General features: G+C 39.9%; 1 protein-coding gene across 5 annotated transcripts in view; it reads right to left on the bottom strand.

The window, feature by feature from the left end:
• The window catches only part of LOC146497234 (receptor-type tyrosine-protein phosphatase N2-like), a 236,970-nt gene that overhangs the window by 13,383 nt on the left and 199,692 nt on the right, over window positions 1-23,895 (bottom strand). For 4 of the 5 annotated variants that reach the window (XM_085139282.1, XM_085139280.1, XM_085139281.1 and 1 more), the window contains exons 16-20: window positions 22,106-22,179; window positions 16,062-16,139; window positions 12,920-13,039; window positions 12,093-12,259; window positions 4,600-4,653 (exon numbers count right to left, since the gene is read on the bottom strand). In XM_085139282.1, coding sequence (XP_084995408.1) covers window positions 4,600-4,653; window positions 12,093-12,259; window positions 12,920-13,039; window positions 16,062-16,139; window positions 22,106-22,179 — 493 coding nt within the window. Of the gene's footprint in view, window positions 1-4,599; window positions 4,654-12,092; window positions 12,260-12,290; window positions 12,822-12,856; window positions 13,040-16,061; window positions 16,140-22,105; window positions 22,180-23,895 lie in introns of those variants that run through there. The other variant, XM_085139285.1, reaches the window with a different exon arrangement.

Raw genomic sequence — 23,895 nt, 5'->3', positions numbered from 1 at the left:
ACACACTAGATTTGCGCGTGTTCATGTGTGTGTTATACAGGTTATTACGGTGTGATTATAGCTCTATCGTATCACTGCACCTTGCCAGGATCATTACAAAGTGATCAAAGATATGCGATGTGTGTGTGTGTGTGTGTGTGTCAGCACACGCCTGAGGGCTGTGAGTAAACATGTCAAGATGTCTGCTGCCTTCTCTGACTCTGTTTAAAGTGATAGACATGGAAAGAGGCAAGGAGGAAGGGAAAGAGAAAGATGAAATAGAAAAATACACAGTGGATGGAAAAAAGAGAGAACGCTGCTGTGTGATTATTGAATTTCTGCATCTGCGCTCTTCAGTGTGCTCACTCCTCACTCTGACTGCTTCACTCTGCCCTCTGCATGCATTACAGTGATAAATGGCTGTGCACAGTTGGCTTTGACAAAATCATTTGGAGGCTCTAAGTGAAAGTCTCTACAGCATGAACATCAAAGTTTATCAGTCTCTATATTATCGCAGCCTTAGATACGTTCGGCTGCTTGAGTTTAGGAATGTGCTTGGACCGGTCCAAATCGAGCTCAGAATCTTGTCTTCATAAGCATCTAAATGCATTCGAAGCGCATTAATCACTGGAAAACTTCACTGCCACTCAAACCTTACCACCCAGAAAATATCCAGCATAAAAAGCATCAGCTCTCCAACTGTAAGAAATATGGCTTACAGTTACCCCAGCTTTCCACCCAGATTTTCTCCTCCTGCTGAATAGATGATCCGCTTTAACGCTTGCTTTTATTAAAACTTTCGGCATCTCCGAAGAACATTTTTAATTTGTGGTACCTCTAAAAGCTGGCATTACAGAAACTCTCAAAATGAGTACACAATCAATGCAAACTTCACTTTGATCTTTTCATCATGATCTCTTTTTATAAAGGCTCTTTTCTAAATACACAGATTGCTTCACGCTGGGAAACAAACCCATAACATGCAGATTTTAATAAAGCAGAGAAATGTTTATCATTTGCTTGTCAGTTTCAAAAACTGGAAGTTCAAAAAACGCAATATTTCCTTTCCTTTCATTAAAGTTGATTCAGCACATCATGTACTAAAGGAGGTAACAAAGGAGACACTGAAGCACCTTTCCTCTGTATTTAGGGAATTCAACCCACTCTTATTATGCCTGCCACACAGATACAGATGGGTCACTTCACTCAGTGAGGAGCCTTCTTAAGTAAAACTGTTGATTTGTGCAATTTCCAAAAATCAGTCGGTTTGGCAAAAGGTCTGAAACCAAAACTTGTGCACTGCATAAAAGCTTCTATGATATAAGATGTAAATAAAGTCATACCGGCTCCGAGAAATGTAAATTAATAAGTGCTTCAAAGTTTTGTAGAGCGTCTGCTTCGTTTTATTTCTCCTGTGTGGCTACAGCCACATCTAAAGTCTCCTGCTCTTTATATGTTGAGAACTTTTTAATGTAATGATTGATTAGACTTCTGGTGTCACTGTGAACTTTATAATTTCAGCAGGGAGGGGAAATCAATACGCAGAAAGAATCCATATAAAAAAAAGATTTTTTTCCTGCTGTGCTGGTGTGAAACCTGTTTTTATCACATAAGTAAATTTCTCCTGCCAGTCATCTCTGATGAAGACAGTTTGTCTGGATGCTGAGGTCAGAGATGTCGAGCGGCGTCGGTGCAGACTGGATGAATCAAACACTTCACCCACACATTTCACTTTTAATGTGGAGGGTTTTTTTCCACTCAAATCACAGGGAACATCTGACTTGTTACCTTACCTACTATGTTTAAGATATTTACTCCCTTTGTTAGCATAGTCACATCGTTACATATAGGCTCACTTGTGCTGCAACATGCAACACAATAATTATGTGTGCAATGGTTTTATCTATGCAAACTTTAATATCATACTGACCAAAAACGAATAAACACCTCCAACTGTGCTTCACATTCTCCCGCCTACTAAGTGATACCAAACTAACGTGAAAACACTGCAGCCTTAAAGCACATTAAAAAGTAAGGAAAGTTGCCCTTGTGGGTAACAAAGTTCATCTTGTGTTAAGCAGTGCAGGTGGTGACAGGTTGACTTGGTAAATTAAAAATATTGAAAAAAATTATTTTGTCTTTAATTGTGATTGTAAGCACAAATTGTTATTTTCTTTTGTCAGGATAATTTTTAGACTAATGAATTTACCATCATAATTATGTTGCATATTAACTTCAAACAGGAATGACGCATATCAACCTCTGTGCTCACCATAGCTGTGTGTACTTGTCCTACAAACCCTAATAGCAGCTTTTTGCATGTACTCGCTGCATACATGTTAAACTGAAGCTCATATGTCCCAAGAACACTGAACAGATTGAGTGAGATTTTGTGGGTGCTCGTATTTATTTCAGAAAGAGAATCAGACATGCACATGGCATAAGTGACATAAGGATTTGTGTTTTGCATTGCAATTTTAATTTCTTATTTTTACTACTGTCATAATACATTGCATAAAGTTTCTTTTTAGTTTTTGTTTTGGGAGGAGAATGAATCAAATTGTCAAAGGTTTTATTTCCATTATACAATAACATGTCATGCTAGCTTCTATATGTTTGTTACCACTAAGCCTTTAAAGCCTAAACCATAAAATAGTTGCCAGAAAATTTAGCGTTTATTGTTCCTTCTGACAAAATAAAAAAAAAATACATTAATTTGCATATAGGAGTTTTAATTTTTATCATATCTGCTGCATCCGGCATTTTTTTTGTTGCAATTTCTTCCTTAAAAATGAATTGTGCAGTTTACATCATTGTCTCAAAAACTCGTGGATCAAATATGAAACACTTGGCTTTAAAGGACTAGGACCGGTAATTCTTTATCATTCCGTTGCACTGAAAACTACCTGAAAAGCTTGCAACTGATCTAAAACACCACTGTGACAGAACTGCAGAACTCATATTTCAACCATGTTAGTTTCTCTTTAGTTGCTCCTCGGTAAATTCAGCATTGAATTTAAAATCCTTTTTCCTCGTCTTGAATTAGGCCCTATCATTTCTTAAGAACCTCACAGTATCATTTCATCTCAATAGAGCACTTCGCTCTCAGACTACAGGCTCACTTGCGAGCTTCCAAAAGTAGAATAAGAAGCAGAGCCTTCAGCTATCAGGCTCCGCTCTCTCGTTTGCTTTTGGGAGACAGAAACATCCTCTTTACTGCAAAGATTAGGCTTCAAACCTTCCGTTTTGATAAAGCTTATAGTTAGAGCTCGATTAGGTGACCGTGAGCCCTCAGGCTGTTGGCAGACTTCCCATGAAGCATTGAGCATTTCTTATCCATTCCTGTCTTTTGACTTCTCAGTTATATGCTACTGTGCTAATGCTATATGGAAATAACTTTTGTCTGCTCTCTCCTGTAGCATGTGTTTAGTCCTATATGTTGTTCTCTCTGTGCTCTTCCTGTTAAAAGGGGGTTCTTTCTCCTCACTGTCACCATGCGCTTTCTCCAAGGGGAAGATTTAATTGTCTGGGTTCTCTCTCTAATGTTGTCTGGTCTTCAGCTTAACAGTAAAGTGTCTCGAGATGACAGTTTTTTTGCAAAATGCTGCTATATATATATATATATATATATATATATATAGAACTACGTTGATTTCAATGCCCGGCATGTCGCATACCAACAAATCCTGTTTAAAATTCGAAACCTCTAATGCAATAAACACACGTCAAATTGAAGGATTCGGTTGATCATCAGAGTAAGTAAGTGTCATAAGAGTAGCCGAGAAAATTCAGGATGTTCCAGCTACTGTGGCTGGTGCTCCATAAAGGCAGGTTTAATACTCTGGTGTAGACTAGCAGTTAGAGCGAGAAATGTACAGTTTCATCATAGTGGAGCCATTGCACCATATTAAATAATAGATCATTTGGCGGAGTAGTGAGCAGACAGACATAAGGGCTATCTGTTATTGAAGTTTTTTTTCTTTTTAATCCAATCATCTGAGGACGCTTGCACAAAAAAACTGTGGCAGATTTTTCTGCTAAATTCCGATTTAATTGTGTCTCACTGGTCTGAGTTATTTCCTCAGGTGGTAGGGGTATGCAGATGTGATTATACAAAAACACACACACACATATGCAAACACAACAGCTGCAACCCTGCCTACTTCTATTTACCCTCTCTCCCTCTCACCCACTGGCTCTGACCGGCAAGCTGCAAGCTTTGAACTGCCTCCAATTAAAAGTTACCCTCCTCCGCGGACAGTTTGTCAGATTAAATCACAACTTTTTGGCTAATCTCTCATTTAAAATGTTTGTCGTCCCACACATGCTGACAAGTGACATGGCAGTTGGTGGGAAATTAAATGGTGATGTGGACTGGAGGTCAGAAACCACAAAGGACCCGGGCGATTTGAGTTTTAAATCCTCTGAAAAAAGAAACTTTAAAACAATTTAACCAGCAACCAGCAAAAGATCTGTGCTCGTTTGCTCGTTTGCCAGCATAATGCAGCACGTCTCTCTGAAAACAGAATGCATTTGATACTGAATTCACTGAATAGAAGCTAGAAGCCTATGAATAAGCCACCATAAAAAGCATTCTGCCTTAGTTATTGGCATACTTGCCTGCAGTGGACTATGATAGGACATGAGCGCCCCCGGTAGCACTTGTTAACTTTCCTGTAAAAAAAACAAGACAGAAAGAAAAAGTTAGTGTTAACACAGACATGATAAAAAGGAGAGATATCGCTTAAGAAATCCGTCATAGAAATCAACAGAAAAAAATACTTTAAGGAGCCAATTATCTGCTCTATAACAGCTGAACTGGGAAACCAATGGTGTTGCACAGCTGAGGTTCAGTTCAGTTTCATCTCTCTAACAGAATGCATATTTACTAATAGTAATAAAGATGAAGGTAAGTACACTTTTCTTCTTGGTTATTGCGTGCATAAATGAATTAAAACCTGCAAGGAAAACATTTAAAACAGGAAAGTGTTAACCTAAACATTACTTTAGAACAGTAACACCTGATTCTGGAGGATTAATATCACAGATACAGCATCACATACAGTCAGCACGGGTGCATCTAGGCTTCAAAAAATAAGAAAAAACATCCTGCACAAAACTACTTATAATTTTAGCATGTTTTACATGTTTTTACATGTCAAAACTGGTACTCAATAAGGCTATCACTGCCATAAAATTCACCAACTTGTCCCATACCACCTGCTATGTGGACAATTTAATAACAGAGCCCTAATTCAAGGTGCAATGCCGTTTGAAATGTAAATAAACATGACACAAATATTTGCAGATAATTTTAGGTTTGGCAGCAGCGTCACATCTCAAAAGAGATGGGATGGGGGCAATTAAATGCTGGACAAGTGAGTGGTACTTAAAAGTAACAGCTGGAGGAACATTTTACAACTAATTAGGTTAACTGGCAGCAGGTCAGTAACATAAAAAAGACATCTTAAAGAGTGTTTCTCAGATGTGAATATGAGCAGAAATCTGCACGTACAAATTGTGGGAGAATTTAAGAATAATGTTCCTGCACTTCCAATATCTCATTCCCTGCAGTGCACAATATCAGAAAAAAGAATAACAGAATCTGGTGAAAAGTCAGTGCTCAAAGGCAAGCCTGAAAATCAATACTGGATGCTGATGATCTTCCGGCCTTCAGGTGACACTGCACTAAAAACAGTCATCACTCTGTCATGCAAATTACTGCATGGTCTCAGGAACACTTAGAAATGATTGCCTTTGAAGACAGTTCGCTGTGCCGTCCATAAATGCAGGATAAAACTCTACTGTGCAAAGAAGAAGCCATCTGTGAACATGATCCAGAAATGCCAAAGCCCATTTAAAATGGACTGAGGCAAAATGGAAAACTGTTCTGTGGTCAGATGAATTGAAATTTGAAATTCTGTGGAAAGCAATGACGCCGTGCCCTCCAGACTAAAGAGAAGAGGGGACCATCTGGCTTGTCATTAGCTTCAGAGGTTCAGTTCAAAAGTCTGCATCTCTGGTTGTATGGGAGTGCATTAGTACTCCTGTGGCAGCCTGCACATGGGATGCCACCATCAGCGCTCAAAGATATATACAGGTTTTAGAGCAACACCCATCGTCTTGCTCAGGGAAGGGCTTGCATATTTCAGCAAGACAATGTTAAACTGCACGCTGCATCATTACAACAGCACGGCTTTGAAGTAGAATTCAGATGCTGAACTATCCTGCCTGCCCCAGATGTCCACAGACTGATATTACAGTAAACATGTTTTTGTCATCAAATTCTGAATGACTTATTTTTGAATGTCACATTTATACAATCTAAGCATTTGATCTGTTTTCTATGTTCTGTTGCAAATAAAATATGTCAATCAATCATTGCATTGTTCTTATTTAGATATTACACAATGACATCTTTTTCCAAACTGGGTTTTGTATTATTAGAATTTATAGTCTCATGTAGTAAGACCATAATCTACATGCTGTTACAAAAACCTGCTTTACTGTTTACTTCTAGCACATATAATAGTGCTGCACAGATTTATTTAAACCAAATTTCAAAAGATCAGAAAGCCATGCTTCATTCGCAAAATGAAACAGTACTTTTTTTACTTCTTCTTATTTCAAAATCAGTATAGTTGACCACAATCATGAGGAATCGCACAGACATTAATAATCTGAAAGAAAACCATCATAATATTCCACAACAGAAGAAAATCTGTGGCTGCTGTCACCCGTGCATAAAAAAACGTCAACAGTATGAGGATCACCACATTCTTCTCTCTTTTTTTAAAGTCTGGGGTTAAAAAACAACAACTTTGCACCTTGTTCATTAAAAACACAGCAGTGAGCAGATCTGCACAAACTCACAGCTTCCATCTGAGAACGCAGCAGAAAGGCCGAGTTTGATCCCAGCTGGAGATCATCTCTGATTCTATTTTATGGTGAAACTCAAAATAACAATATTCATCTGAAACATATTATGTGAAGGTACGCTGTGTGTATGTGTGTGGTCTTTTTATAATCCATTATGCATCGCCAGTCAGAGAGAGAAGCTTCAAACGTGCAGTTTTGATGCTTTTCCTTCCTTGAACTTAAAGTTTTTGTGGTCATTTATGTTTAATTATTAAAATTTATAGCTGTCTTTAAAAACAGGGTGTAGTGGGAAGTACAAAGTAAAAAGTAATGATCAGTTATTTGTCTTGCTCATTGTTCATATCCTGAGTTATTGCACTTGAATTAAAAATGTATATATCTCATTATTGCATGAGGTCAAAAGAAGGCAAAAAAAGCAAGTATAATTATATAATTGTCACTTTGTAGCTAAATAAATGACATAAGCAGTGGGTTTTACCTGGTGTTTCCTGCAGGGCAAACAACAAGCAACATTACACAAGCTTGAGTTTTAAAAAAACACAAAGGCTGATCACCAAAATTCCCCTCACATTTTCATCCACCGCCCCACTAAAATTGAAAAGTCAGACCTCACTAGAGACAATCAAAAGTGATGTAACCATGGAAACAGCCAGCAGAGAATCGCCAGTAGGCGGGGTGGGAGGTCGGGGTGTGGGTGTGAAGAAGGGCGTGAGATTCAAAGGAAATGCCCCATAAGAGAGATATTAGCAAGATAGCGAGAGGGGGATCAAAAGCCAGAAAGGGAGGCACAGAAAAGAGCGGGAAACAAATCGATGGAGTGGATGACGACAGAGAGAGATGGTGAAAGATACAGACCGGCAAGCTGACGGACAGAAATGAAAGACTTAGAATATGTCCGCTCTTTACACGCATTAGCATTTTTGGATCAATATTGTGAAAGATCCGGTTGTTGTCTGCAAACCCCCAAAAATGTACAACAAGGTCAACATTTCTCCGATCAACACATTTGCAATATGAGGTCATGTTTTTCTCATGCTTTTAATTGGGTGTGTTCCATTATTTCAAACACAGTAATGTCTACACAACCCATGCATCGACACGCAGCAGCCCTGCAGCACTTAAAAATGTATTTTTAGAGACAATAACTCATGAAATGCCACACTGCCATCATTTGCAATCTGCCTGTAAACAGCACGTGCAAATTTCCACATTATGAAACTGATCCCAGATCTGCCTATTTGATACAACTAAGCCTATATACATATGTTTCAGTGACTTCAGTCAAATACTGCCATGTTGTTGAAAAAGCTGGCATCTCACACACAAAGGCTGTATCCCAATTCAGGGTCTGCAGCCTTAAAGGCCGCATTTTAAGGCCGATTACGTCACAGCGACGCGACGAAGGCTGTCCCAATTCAAAGGCTGCTCGATATGTGGCCCTCAAATGCGTCCTTCATTTATGTGCAAATGTTTAATAACGAAGAACATTAAAACATTACTGTTGGCCACATGTCGGCAAAGTTATGTGACATTAGTGACGTTTGTACTAACTTGGTTTTAAAGCCTTTACTTTAAAATATACGCCGTTCAATAGCTGAGCTTAATCTTACAGAGAATGATCAAAGCTCATGTAGAAACAAACAAACAAATGAACAAAGGATTTTCTCCTTCATTTCTGTCAAACAAAGCTGTATGAAACGTTTCCAGCTGTTAGTATCATGGTTGCTAGGCAACCTGGGCAGCGCGACGGAGGCGAGACCGTCCCATTTCACAAGCCTCGCACTTCCGGCCTTAGCGGTCTTTAAGTACGCGGCCCTTGAGGATCGTTGAGGCTGCGTACTTTAAGGCTGCAGACCCTGAATTGGGATACAGCCAAAGTGTCTTTGGCACAAGTTCTGTGATGCACCGGGTTCAGTTTAAAGGGGCACATTTTAATCCAGACCCTCATCCTTTCCTTAACCTAACCATACAGTTTCAGTGCCTAAACCTATCCAGTAAGCAAAGGTGAAAGTGACTTATAAAGCTCAAAGCCTGTACTGTGTAATCAGCTGGATCTAGATAGAGGGAGCCCAGTCTCATAGAAGTGATTGTAAAGTTTGTTCCCCTTTGCATGCAGAAGATCCAGCAAAGTCCACATTAGCAGGTTGGAAAGAAATGTTATTCTTTGTTGATGGTCTGAGACCTGGCAGACTGGAGTTTGGCTAGTATGATATTTTAGACTTTTATTTTTATTTACTGACTTGTTAGAATTAGGTAACAAAACTACACATATAGGAAAAGGCCACAGTTTGGGTTAAAATACACGCGTCTACCACAAAATATACTGTAAATCTCCAATTTGCATGTAGGATAAGTGGAAGAAAATTGATGGACGGCTATTTTACATGATTTACTCCAGTAGTAGTATATGATAAAGTGGTTTATAAAACATGTATAATAAATTCAAGGTTATGTTTTGCTACTATAAGAATCTGATACCAGCACATATGATGAATGACTGGACAATCCAAAAAAACAAACAAACCAAATATCAGTTTTATTTATTGTTTATATAAGGACAAAGTATTAGACCCTAAGTCAGGAATCACCAGGCAACACAGAAAAAAGAAACAGACTAAAGCTAAGTGAGGGAGGAGAGACAGATACCGGGCAAGAGAGACAAAAGCGACCAAGAGAGGAAAAGGAAGCATGGCGAGAGAGGAGGGGAGACCGGAGGCAGTCAAGCAAACCATGAGCAAGCAAAAAGGGAAGAGGTCATCTCAGGTCACTGGGCACAGCGAGAACAGAGAAGGAGGAGTGAGATGAAGAAGGAGAAAATAAGGGGAGGAGGAGAAGACCGGGAAAAAGAGAAGTAAAAGGGTGGGTTGGGGGGAGGGCCCATGAGGCCCCCTGGTTGTAGAGTCACAGTCTCCAATGATCACTTTTGTGACTATGCAACTGGGCTTATATTACTAGCTGCAACATCACAAAAATGACACTGGCAACCGCAAGTTAGCTGGTAAAACGGGGGAAGGACAGAGAGGAGTTGTAAGCAAGGCTTCGGGTCAGTCAGGCCGGTGTGATTAGTGAATAACATGCCTGCACAAGCGCAAATGATGGAGAGGTACTTCAGCCGGTATCCTCAAATCGCCGAGGTGAAAAAAGGCAACACCAAAAAATAAAGAAAAGGGCAGGTTGCTATTACGAAAGCACCACATCTGCTGTAATAAAAGTGAAAAATATCTCCCTCTGTGCCTTCTTCATTGTGTTCTGACCCAGCTGCCCTGTGAGTAAAGGCAATATTTCCTAACTGATGGTGTATGGTGACGCTCACCAGACCCTTTTATAATAGCAGTGACCACAAACTCTTACTCTTGATATCCCACCTAATTGATGTGCGCCAGCAGAATGGAGACACCAGGCCTATATATAAACCTGACTTGGGGTCTATCACTTGAGAAAATCCACAGTGAATCAGAGAAAAGGGGCCAGGGCGGCTAACACCTAATAGGCAATACAGTATATCAGTTTAAAAGAGGTCGAAGGGGAAAAGGAGGAGAGCAGTTATAAAGGCGCCAGAGATAAAGGATCACTTTGGAAGAGTATCCTCAATGCATTTTGAATTACACTGTTATCGAGTGGAAAGCGCCCAGGATGTTTAGAGGATATATAGATATTTTTCTGCCTGCACCTCAGGATCACAAGTCAAAACTCCTGGAGAAGTGCGAGGTTTGAAGCCATTATGCTGTAAGGAAATCACGAAAGCCTTTCAAAGCCTCTGTGGCTCAGGAAGGAGGAGGAGGGTGGAAAACAAACAACTTCAGGAGCTTCTATTAGACTCCTTCACTTTATCTTTGTTTTAAATAAAAAGCCAGAGAAGAACCATCACGCATATGACCTACTGGATTTTAATATATGGCACAGCCTGACCAGTTTCTGAACTGTAATAAAACTGCATATGCAAAATTCAAGCCTTGGAAGCTAAAGCGATTTAGGTGCATTGAAAGATTTGCTTGCAAGGTTGGATTTCTGACTTTTTTGCTCTTCTGATGCCCTATTCGTGAATTCTGAGAACCTTCAGATAAGTTGCAAATACACCAAAACTAAAGGACAACGGAAGAGGCTGTTGAACCAATGTCAAAGGCCGTGTGGCTCCTGAAAGTTAGCCTATTCATCACAGGATGAAAGAAAAGGATCAGTGAGAGTTCCAGTTAGTCAAGCACTGCAACATATCAAGCAGAACAAACAAAAAAGAAACGCAAAGCACTGCAAAAACATTTATTTATGTAATATTTCTCCCATCCGTACCTTCTTGTTATATTTACATGTGGAGAAGACTGACAGCATGCACACAAAAGCAAATGTTCCGCTACCATTGCTCTGTAGTTTGGTTTTTCTTATGTACACTTACAAAATGAAAACGTAGGCTGCCTTTGTTCTACCGGAGCAAAAGACGAGGGAAGAAACGGACTGTGACGATTTTTCCTGAATGATATCATGCAAGGTGTTTCTCAGCTCTGCTGTGGGAATGAATGCTGTTATCAAAGTGGGTTTGCTCCAAAGGCGCCTTTGAAGAGAACTTCCAAAAAGTTTCTTTGATGGCTTCTGAAACCTCAATGCTTTCTCTATCAACATTAAAAGCTGGCTTAAGTACTTTATGCATTTCAAATGAGAAATCAGTTTCAAGTAACTCTTTAAGCAAAATGCAAAGAAGTCTTTTATACTATACTATAGAAAAATAGGTTTAAAAAACATACAATGTGCAGGCCGTGGTTAAAGAGTAGGAGTCAGCTCAAAGGTAGGTAGTATGGCTGTGAGGGATAACAATGCTGCTTTTCACAGCTCCTTGTCTCATGGCTGTTTAGTTTTTCTCCATTTTGTCAAGAGATAACAGTGAAAAGGACCCCGGCACAGGGTCAATGGTCATTTATGATGCATAAGAGGAAACCTTCACCCTTATAGCAGGACAGATGGTCTTGCTGTAAACACCACGGCACCTCGTACGAAAGAAAACCGGATGGCGAGAGTTATTGGTCCATGTTTTTGACTCCCTTTGTGTTTTGCCCCAAGATGTTTTCAGTTTTTCTTTTACTGTTAGGTTTGTGCACTGAAAACTAAAAAAGGCCAAATGACTTTATACACATGTTTCTGATGCCTGAGGACTGGAAACGAACCCAGCAGCTTTAGATGACCCAGGAACGAGAGTGGGCTGTTTTGTTTTAAGCTTTCTGAAACTTTCTGAAGAAGCTCCCTACCTGCGGAAGTCAAGTAGTGTTCGGCTAGTCTCCGGCACGTTCTGGTTGAGCCAGGTCAGGAAATGGAACTGAGTGACGGTCCGCGTTTCGTTGGTCTGCATGTTCTTCAAGTAGAAGCTACGAACCAGGAAGTCATCGCACCAGATGTGTTCAGACACCAGGTTCACCTGGAAGGATGCAGGAGACAGACATGTATTTCCCCATGCATGAAATTTATCGTAGTCGAGAAATGTTCTGATCGGCTTATGTACTTACTAATTCCAGAAGAGTAAATTACTTCTAAATTGAATTATGATGACAAAAACACAGACGTCACGTGATAACTGACTGATTACAAGTGGAAGACAACTTAATATCCCATGTTTTATTAAGACGATAATCTTTTGTGATAAATAATCGTTGATTTTTTATTTGGTCACAGTCAAGTTCATACGATAATTAGCCCTAAAAGTCACATGATATTTATAGGGGGCAGGGGGGCTGGGTTCCCTGAGTAGGAGATGGATGTAACACATGCTATACTGAGTCAGATGCTAATGGAATAAAACTGCTGTAGCCTAAAGCCTAGCTGTGTAGCATCCTAAATAACCATGTTCAGCCTACACTGGCATTGGTGCAGCCCTGAAACAGGCCAATTTAGCACCTTTCAATGTCTAATTGAAGACTTTCTTCTGATTGGCTGCCCTTCATAAACGGCAGATTTGAACAACATGTGAGAGGATTTTTGTTCTCATTCACAACAAAAATCAAGACAAGTTTCAGACATTTGTATTCGATATATATATGTGACAGAAAATAATAACAGCTCTTCTTTGAGTTTCTTTTACCTCGTAGATGTGGTACAGGTTGGATCCTTCATCTGGCCAGTAATGGTAGCACTGCTTCACCCCGCTCTCAACAAGAGGCGTCAACATAACGATGACCACACAGCCATTCTCCCAAACCATCTGCAAACAAAATACACAGGCAGGTAAATGAAATGATTGTAGCTCTTTAAAAAGGTCTTATTCCTTTGAAATGATGTAGATTTTTTTCTTGATAGAGACAAGAATGAATGAATTTTTAGTTTTTAATTGTTCCGAATTCATGTATGTTATTCTTTTTTTGCAGCACTTAAGATAAACTTTCTCAAAAGTCTAAATATTTTAGGTTACTTAATGTTCTTTGAAAACTTCTAAGTTTAATCAAAACTACTTAAGAGTAGGAGTCATATTCTTGAAGGAGCGGAGAGCTTGATTTGGAACAAAATCTCATATGAAGCTGTCAACACCTCCCAGAACCTGCCAACAGTAACACTGACATGTGTCCTCACTCACCCACTCTCTTGGATATCGGTCGATCATTAGTTCAAATTTTGTTCTAGCTATCATTTTGGAAAAGGAGGTGTTTGTTTCACGGGAGCGAGGAAAAAAAAAAGAAAAATCTTGGTTTGAAACATGCTTGCTGTTTCCAACTTCTGTGAGCAACTACAAGGAAGTAAAGCTTTGTGACAAGTAATTGCTGTAGCGGTTCAGGCTGTTCCCTCCCCCAGCTGGGTCGTTCCACATCTGAGACCTGCCTGTGGTCGTATTTTTCCTTCTGGCAGTCATATTCTCACAGCCGGAGGGTGGGCTTGCTCAGGAGATCCATTCAACGCTGTTCAGAGGTAACAGTCAGCCGTTAATAGAAGCCATAAAACAATACCGCTCCCACATCATCGGGTTAGATTATAAAGATGGCCGCACCTGCCGCTCGGTCATGAGCGCTGCCACACCTTGCCGAAGATTTAGCAGATGTTAATTGCGGTGGGTTTTGAATTACTGCGCCTCTCCGCACTATTCCTCTCAGTCCTCCCTGCTTCAGTGATTAGTCTCATGGATCTAAAAATGTGACGGTGCACTTTTTGAGAAATTGTGTTAATTTGCTTCAGCTGACAGGGTGCGAACTCCGCTGCTGCTGCTGTCTGGAGGAAAAGCTCCCTCCTTTTAAAACTCAAGGTTTGTTAAAAAGCTACATTTATTTACACCCAGATTTCTCCACAAAAAAAGTGAAGAGTGTACCGTGCTCTTTTAGGACGTTTTCTGTACATAAACTTTCTGAAGATGTTGGACTTTTTTCCTGTGTAATAACCTTGGCCGGCTCTTGATTAAGCAATCTGATAAGACACAGTAATGCTAGTTAAATCAACTGGGCCTCAACACAACATGAAGGCTGAATAAAGCCCGAGTACAGAAGCCTGTAAAGCACAGAGAGGCCACTTAATGAACCTGAGATGAATCCATGATGAGCAGCAGGAATCGTCTGAGGCTTTTAGATAAAGTCTTTAAATGATCTTTTTAGCTACAGGCTCAGGCCTGCGGACTGATATGGAGATACTTAGACTTTCTAAATAGATGTGAACGAGAAGCCACAAAACCAATATGGCTGTCTATCGCTTTTTTAAGGACTGGGCCTCCTATGTGAACTACATTATGTGCACTTCTTTCAGGTCAAGGGCATCCATCCTAAAACCACTCTCGCAGATATAGGGGTAAGTTGACTGTCCTTTCTTTTTATATTGGCCTTCTGTACCACTCAAATATGTAGATATTTCTAGACAAAAACAAGATTTGGACTACAGAAATGGAACAGAAGGACGTTGCAGAAATGTTGGTGTAGTGTGAGAATAAACGGAACAGGACCAATATACCAACCAACACTTTTCCTTCCCTGAAAGAGAATTATTTAGAGCTGGACGGGGATTAGTGGAAAGAAAGAAGGAAGGGAGGAGGCGAGTAGTGGTGTAATAGGGCTCTCATTCCCCAAGACAAGACCTCAACATCGCCATCACCACGGAAACCCAGCTTGAGTTGAATGGAAATTCAGCTTGTTAGGCGGAAGTCACACGCCTAACTTCTCACCTCTCCTGCCTCGTTTCAAGCATTTTGTTTGCTTGCTTGCTTTGCTGGACTGTTAAACTAAAGTTATTTTAGTTCCACTTTTGTGTAATCATAAATGTGCCACTGTGCACACGCATCTTACCGCACTTCCCACTCGTCTTGACTGCTCACATGAAGCCAAATTTGACATTTTTATTTTATTCAGTCTCTATTTATAAAGAGTGGTTTGGCTGAGCACGCATGCTTTTTAACAGCAGTGGAATGACGGGAACCAAAACAGCTTCGCTGTGGTAATGGGCAGTTTAACAAATGACAGTGTACCTACAAATTCACAACTTCTTGAAGCCTTTTCCAAAAAATAATTGGCGAGCCTATTGGAGAGCACAGTATGCAACAAAACTAAGGTTTATTAAGAAAATAGAAAAGTGGTAATGTGGGATTTATTTCCAAATTAACCAAGAAAATAATATTTGGATTCTATGTTCTTGGTTTTTCTGGATACTTTTCACATCTCAACAAAAAATGAATATCACACAGCTCATTTCAAATGAACTGATTTTTATATTTCACTTGCCTGGATTAGTAGGAACTTCTGTAGTGTACTGACTCTATGGAAGCCTGAGATTTCTTTTTCCTCATGCCCCTCCTTGGTCTGCACAAGTGAGAATCCAGCGGGGATATAACTTGTTTGACAAGGGGACCTTTCCTTCCAACCTCCCTGCTGCTCCACTCAACATACACCTAACACCAAGACTGGCCAGAATAACTTATTGATCTCCTGATCTCAGATTCAAACCCAATCCAACATTTGGGACAGTGGGAAAAGAGTTTGCTACCCCCTGCATTAACAATGTGTCCCACTGAAGGCCAGTGTGTGTGTGTGTGTGTGTGTGTGTGTGTAAAAACAGTGGTGGTGAGGCTAGTGAGTGTTATGGTGAAGGAAAGATTAATAATGACATCCACAGAAATGGCTGGTCTCCTGTGTGACTTGCTGCACTAATAAAAATCGGCTAACTCTTGTTTAAGAGAGGAGATTGTATTGATTTTTGTTTCATGAGTGTGTGTGAATGCATTTGTATTTGTGTGTGTGTGTGTGTCTGTGTGTGTTTACCTGCCAGAAATCAGCCACAGTGGAGGGCAGGGGACCTTGAGTGGCAATGTAGGCTGGGTTCCTGGGATCGTGATCCATCTGTGGGAGAGGAAAAAGGACAAGAGGGTGTAAATTTTTCAAGGATGGCTCATTTTGAATGGTACAATTCATGTTTGTCCTGTCTCAAATGTTTAGGTTTAAAGCTCATGATTATTTTGTTTAGGTGACTTCACTGGTCCCTCATTTCTGGAAAACAAATGTTGCATGTTGCACAGTTCTCAGGAAGTTAACAGCACAGCAAGGTCAACTCAGATCTAAGAAGAAAGGATAAATTAGAGTCCAATCATTGGCTCTGACCTCGGTCATCTTATCCTGTAAGTCTACAGAATAACAGACATTTGCAAAGTTGATTCCAATCAGAGAGAATGACGGCTGTTCCAGTTGTTACATTAAGTGTATTTTTTTTACTTAAGTGTGATAGTTTTGCATAGGTTTAATAATCAAATCATTGTGCATTCCTGGCTGTTTTTGGTCATTCCTGCTATACCATATTGATATTGTCCAACGTTCCTCATCCTAGTTTCTGTCATCATCATCCTGATCTAAGCAGCAACTTCTGGGTCTAGAAAAATAAAGCCAATGGAGAAGTCCCAAAAACTGCAGATATTGGCTTCAAAGGATAACAGGCAGACTGTTAAAATGTACAGAATGAACATTGCTGCACCACGCTTGTAGTTGTAGTCCCTTTCAGGTCATGGCCTTATGTTTTTATTTATCACTTGCTGTTCAGTTAACTGTTGTAAGTTTGTGCTCCAGTTGTGATGTAATTCATTCATTCTAGTATTTTATGTCTATGTTATCAACTGGCAGATACACTATATGGCCAAAAGTACTGGGTCACATACACATTACACCTACAGGAGTTGCTTGGCCATAGAAATGAATGCCATGAAGCTCCCAGCATATAGTTTTTGTGCTGATGTTAATGCCTCAGGAGGTCGGGAACTCTAACTCAGCTTGCTGATAATTTAGCACTTCAGTGCTAAATAGGGTCAATCCAAATATGGTCAGTTCTCGAGCCAAACAACCAAGAATGTGATGGCTACAATGCTTATGTTGAGTCTTTAAAAATAAATGACATAAATGAACCTCAGCAAACTCAGCAGTGGAGTTGCTTATTTAATTGTTCATTTTGATTCTTGGTTTATGTGATGTTTATATCAACTTCATGTAGTACTTAGTGCATTTAGTTTAGTTTAGATTCTTCAAAACCAGGACAAACAGATTCAAACAGCTTTCATCCAACAGCAAACACACTCATCAAAGCAATAACATGAGTGTGTTTGTTCAATTAGGGATGGGTGCAATACATCCGGACAACAGGACATTATGTCTGTGTCTATTGTGTGTGCGCGCATGTGTTTATGTTTGTGTTTTTCTAATGAGGGTGCACCTTTAATTTCATTTGTTACAATGACAATAAAGCTATTCTATTCTATTCTCAGTTCCTCCCTTAGCGTTATTTCTTCCTGTGTTAAAGTTTTTTTGTATTAAGCTTCACTTCCTGTTTTATTTTGGTGAGCCCATGTTCCTTGTGCATTGTCTTGAAATTTGCTTCCTTTACTCGTCTGTTATGATTCTTTTCAGCCATGTCTCATTTTCTCCAGTTGTCTCCACTCCTCTAATCAACCTTTTGTATATGTATAGTTGCTCTCTTTCCTTTTGCCTTTGTCGGGGTGGCAGCTCACTTTCCTCTCATGTCTCCCAGTGAGCCCTAGCCTTACGTCTCACAAATGTAGTTGAAAGTTTTCAGTTTCTATCGTAATTTATTTTCCATGCTTAATAAATAGCTTGCTTTTAGTTCATCACAATCCACCTCTGCGTCTCTGGGTTTAGGCACTACACACATCTGACATGAACAAATAAGGAAAAGCAATTCTACAAAATTAATCTTACAAAATCAAAATTGATGGAAAAAACCCCACTATGCTCCAATGGGCCTCCAGGAATGTTCTACAGTGTGTCTTTTTCTTGGTGTAAAAATAAATTGATATTGGACGCAATATAATATAATAGAAAATGGCTAAATACCTCGTTCAAAGACACTTTTAAGAGCTAATGAGGGGACATGAATCATCACACGCCATGCACAAGGAAAAATCATCAGTGCTTTCGAAATGAGCAAATCTAAGTGCGTTAGTAAAATGTTCCCCCTGTTTAAAGTACTGAAATTCATGGCTAGAAGCTTCTTAGAGAAGGAGCTTAGCGTTTGCAGAGTAGCTCAGACTTCTTCCTTAACTTAATGAAAATTCCAGAAGGGTGGCGGAGGCGTCGAGAGCAAAAGACAGGAGATGAACGTGAGCTGAATTCGCGAGCAAGTGAGTGACAACCCTGCCAATTACCATGCAAATTGTATAGTAAATGTAATAATTGGCTGACCAATTTAGCTGGAAGCAATTACAGAGGGAAGACAGATAATTTATGGGGTTTTTCCGCACACCAAATTGTCTTTAATGGCCCTCTGTTCCTTTTATGAATGCCAAACAATAATGCACTTCTAATGAACTTAAAATAATTTTACCTAGAGAGAGAAAAGGCGACACGGTGGCAGCGAGTTTTGCTCATTAAAACGGCGAGAAGTGCATCACGGACAAAAAATAGCTGGAGGCAGAAGTGCACTTTTCAAGGCCAAGAAAATATGTGGCCAGTCATTTACATATATTTCTTTTAGTTTTTTTCTCGAGGTTATTATTTAACATCAGTGCTGGACTTGTAGCAAAATGACAGAAAACATTTAATTTGATTGTCCATGTACCTGAATATTTATTTCATGTCTGCGAGAGACATTTCTACCCAGTAAGCAGAACTAAGCGTTACACAATATGAGTGTCTTAGGAGCATCAGAAGCTAAAATCTATTGCCTTCCAGTCACATAAGAGGTTTTCAGAATTTCACTCAGATCCGCGACTGCAATGAAGCACTAATATTCCCCTTGCCTATACAGAGCCTGGTTTAGAAAAAACACAGAAGAAACTGGAAGATTCAGAGTGGTAAGATCTGGGAAATTCTAAGAAAAGGGTCGGGTGAGGCAGAAAAGAGATTGTAAAGTTTGAAACCTTGTGATGGATGAAGATGAAAACGGTAGGGGAAGATACAGCAGGCTGGGAGAAAATGCAGAGTCACTATAAAGATGAAAAGATGAGCAGAGGAAAGACGCACCAGGAGGGCTCTCTACTCTTGACATCTGTCGTTTTATTTCGTTCTCCACCCTCCCTTTCTTTGCGGAGACACAATGCTTCCTGACATCTCAAAGTGTATCCAGAATTAAACCCCACCATTAGTGACATTGCGAAAGGACAACTGTCTTTCTGTCTTTCACACACACTCCTGTTAATGAGGGAAAAAAGTGGAGGATGTGACGTGTGTAATTATCCTTGTTATTGGGTTTTTGTCTTTACTGTGGAAGGAAGGAGTCAAATTGTGTGTGTTTGTGTGTCACTTTCTGACTAGTCTGATGATGTTACTACAATCTGACACCTCTGTGTGTGTGTTGGTGTGTGTCTGTGTGTTGGGGTTAAAATGCTGGCTGCCAGCTATGTGAATTAGTTGTAATTGTGAGTCTATTTTAGGAAACGATAATCATAACGCTTCTATCACTGAGACAAAACTCATCATGCGCAGATCCTTTTTAAAACTTCTGTCATGACTTGTGTTCATAACAAGTCAAAATCTTTGATCTTGCTCCTTTTTTAACTACTTTTTCTCTTTACTTTAAATTTTGAAGAATACTAACAAGCAAGCTTGTCTTGTCAGTGACTTTGGCTGGTAGTTGAATCCAGTCCAGTCCAGTCCCATAACGCCTGACTTAGACTTCTGTTGAAGGGTTCAGAGGGGTCTGCGGTGTAGACTTCCCGCTGAACCATAAATTGAAAATGTTTTATTTATCACAGGTGAAGCTAATCTACATTGGTGGTAAAGCGTGACCACACTTGGGAACTTGTGTTTCCTGTTGTAGTTTGTCATATAGTGTTAGATCCTTGGTTTTTCCTGGGTTATTTCTTTTAACTGAGGTCATTTGGACATGCAAAAGCTCTTTTCAGCGAAATTGGCAGCACTGTTTGCTGGGTAACGTTTCAGGACGGACAGCCTGTGCTACACCCTGATGCATTAACACACTGTGATGTCGAAGAGAGTGGAAACAAAATGCAACATTTGCTTTAATTTTCTGCAGTGCAACTCTTTTAAAACCTTAATCAAAAACTTCAACCGGACTGCCAATAAACACTGTGAGGCTGATTTAAAGTCAGTGTTATCTGCACACGACATGCACCAAAATAAGTGTGTGTGTGTGTGTCTGAGTAATACGTGAGTGATTGATTATGTCTTAGAAAGTGTGTGCGTTTGATTGAGTCTGCAAGGAAACTATTGAGTCTGTTTTAGACTGACGGTGTTTGTGTGTTAAAGGAGGAACTGAGTGATTGATCGTGTTTCTGAGTAACTTTGTGCAACTGAGTGACTGATTATGTGTGTGCGTTGGACTTTAGGCCACACAAAGCATTTGTAAAACTCTGATTAACAAATATAGGATAACCAATAAAAACGTTCCTAAGAAGTTTGTGATCCTGCTTTTCTTTTAAAACAAAAGATGGCAATAATATAGTTCAAACTTGTAAAAAGACAGAATTAAATGCTCAGCTTTTGTTGCTTAATTAGTGAATTGCCATGTTAGCGTAACTTGTAGTTGTTCCAGACTCAAAGAGCTGTGAGAAAAGTGAGTTTAGCGACCTTATATGTCTAAACTGCATCATGTAAAATGGTAATCTTTGATCCTCCACATTAAAGTTAAGGAAGAAAAGTGACAAGGCATTGAAACCAGGCTGACCAACGGCTGCATTATGCAACGAACTTGCTCATAGCAGAGCCAATTCAAACCCCATTACTACTCACCTAATTTAATCATGTAAATTCATGTAAATGATGTCGAATCAGAACACATGGATCAACCTTACATTAGACAGTTGGTAGAAAACAGCTACTCTAACTTACAGATAATTGCTTTGGTGTGAATGTGCAGCATTTTATTTTTTCAGGACAACACCATACAATTGTGCCACGGTGCTTCAGTTATTCTTGATGGAAAGACAAGCACCTTGCATGGACACCATTGGAATGGATGTTTTTTAATGTTGCAGTGTGTGTGTGTGTGTGTAAGTACATTACATGTGCAGCTGTTCATGCATACTTGTTAGTTTTTTAGGTTGTGTGTTCTTTTTGGTTTCAGCATGGCGCACTGTATGTTTTTTAGCGAGTATGCGTATATGCGGGTACGTGTGTTGCTTCCGTTTTCGCATTTGTGTGCCTACAACATTAGACAAGGTTGCTCTTTTGTCCCTGTATAGTTTTGATTCCTTCTCTCGCATGCTCTCGCCTGCGCACACACAATCGCACACACAAAGAGCCACGTTTTGGTGTAACGCCCAGATTTGAAATGCATAGCGTTTCTGTTGCTTTTAATGGAATACCACTGTATCTGCCTCAAGGGAAACGTAAACCTACTACTCAACACTGGTTTCCAAATTGATACACTCACTTACTGAATTCATATGGCTCTTTCTTACCCCTTCTCCTTCCTACAGGCTGTTTAAATCTGTACCGTGCCAAAAAGAAAAAGACCCCAGTAAGGCAGACACACTGTAATAGTAAACACAAAGTAGTGTCAAATTAGCATAACCCAAGGTCACAAACAATAGTTTCCCAGGACCCTCCGGATCAATTTTGTTTCCACAAATGAGAAGTGAATCGAGAGCCTCGCGCATGTCCTTTCCCACACCTCCCCAGAGCAAATACTCACCTGGGGGTGTTTGCTGTATAACAATCATTAATATTCATGGTGCAGAACATACATATTGTGAGAGGCTGCCACCGAAACTAAGCAAGCATTGCATCAAAATTTATATTGGACAACGGTAGGCTGCCTTTGTTTCTGTGAAGCCCCGTGGGGGCTGTGGCAGCCTAGCATAGCAGCGGCGTGAAGCACCGAGTTAGAATGCAGAGGAGGTACTTACAATCGGGCTGGCATTGATGTAATCAGAGTTGCCTTGGCTGTTCTCCACCTTCAAGGTGATTCTGGAGTGATCATCTGAAACAAAAATGGAAGAATTCAGCATATTTCGTCTTTGCAGTGTAAGTGTTCTTTGGTCATGCTATATGCATTATAATGAGGGCTCTCTCTGTATGCGTGTTAAGAAAGCTGGATTATAAGTAACAATGCCAACATGTCATGAAGCGTGGATTCCCTTCTGCTTTGACAAGGTTACTTGGAGCTCAGAAGGAAAGATTTAAGAAAATCTCTTCTTTACTTTTCCTCAGAGATTTTATTAATTGATTATTAACTTTCTCTGTGTGTCTGTAGGGCACCTCTAACAAATTCACACTCTTGAGGCAAAAGTTTTGAAACTCTGCTGTGCACTGTTGCCTTTTGTATTAAGAGCTGTGAGCAAAATAAACACATTAATATATTTGGCTGCTCTACCTCTTACGATTATACTCTCGCATGCTGTCAGCATGGCTGCCACTTTAGAAAATTCAGTCGATTTCTTGCTCTAGCTCACAGCTTTCAAACTCCAGTCCTCGAGGGCCGGTGTCCTGAAACTTTTACATGTGTCCCTGCTGCAACACACCTAAATAAAATTAGTAGGTCATTAGCAAGAGTCTATAGAACCTGACTTCATGCTGAGGCGGCAATTCAGCCATTTGATTTATGTTACAGCAGCTCAAGAGTGAATGAACATGTAGTTTTAGAAGAACTTTTTTTAATTAAACTTACACTTATTTAAATTTACTTGAGTAGAGTTGGGGGTTGCCACCATGCAGTGAAGTCTTGCTAATACCCTACAAATTTTATTCAGGTGTGTTGCAGCAGGGACACATGCAAAAGTTTCAGGACACCAGCTCTCGAGGACTGGAGTTCAACACCCCTACTCTAGCTATATAACAGCCCCACTGAACAGAGTCCAGAAGTGCATGAGAAGATGACCTTGAAGGGAAAATTAGGGTATTTTTTTATTTTTTATAGGTAGAAACAGAACTTTTTGATCATATTTTACACAATGAGGCTGAAATTGTGTCAAGAATTATGGAGCTATAAAAAATATAAACTCAAAAAAGGTCTTTCCATTGAGGTAACTGGGCAAACACTGGTTAATTTGAGTTGCATAGGAAAATGTTGTGTTTGCTGTGAGGTAGGCAGATCATCCATTTAGTGATTTCTAGAACTAAATTAAAACTCTGAATGTTGAGGAGCTTCGTTTAGCCTCGAGAAAATCTTCCATAATCATCTGGGATCCTGTGAATTTTTAAGCGGGACAAACTTTCCGAGTTTGTGCATTTCACTCTTGCGAGCACTCCTCCGTAGCCTCCGGTGATCGGCAAAACAGTTCAGATTTTTTTTTTTTCTTGAAGAAGCCAGTGGTGCTTCAAATAGGAAGCACAATTTATTCCTGACAAACTGCTTTCCCCGCTGACAACCTGGATTTCATTAAGCCTCGGCCTGGTGGAGAGAATGGGACAGCACTTTTTTAGATGGGCTATTTCCACAGAAGCTTAGAAATTTTAATCATTGATGAGGTCGGTGCAGGAGAGCTTTAATAGAAAACTAATTTACAACCCTTCTGCTAGCTGCATCTGCTCCAGGTTTCTGATAATACAGGCTGAGCTCAGAATATAAGGGGAGTGTTGTTGAGAGGTGCTGAGAGTAATGCCACCATGTTTGGACGACTGACATCAGGAAGTGTAACAGACGAATTTTGGTTCCACTCAGAACTGATGGCTTCTGTGCTCCACCAGTAATGCAGTC

This window comes from Neolamprologus multifasciatus, chromosome 18, assembly GCF_963576455.1.
Source record: "Neolamprologus multifasciatus chromosome 18, fNeoMul1.2, whole genome shotgun sequence".
NCBI lineage: Eukaryota > Metazoa > Chordata > Actinopteri > Cichliformes > Cichlidae > Neolamprologus > Neolamprologus multifasciatus.
This window is presented reverse-complemented; position numbering and strand designations above follow the sequence as displayed.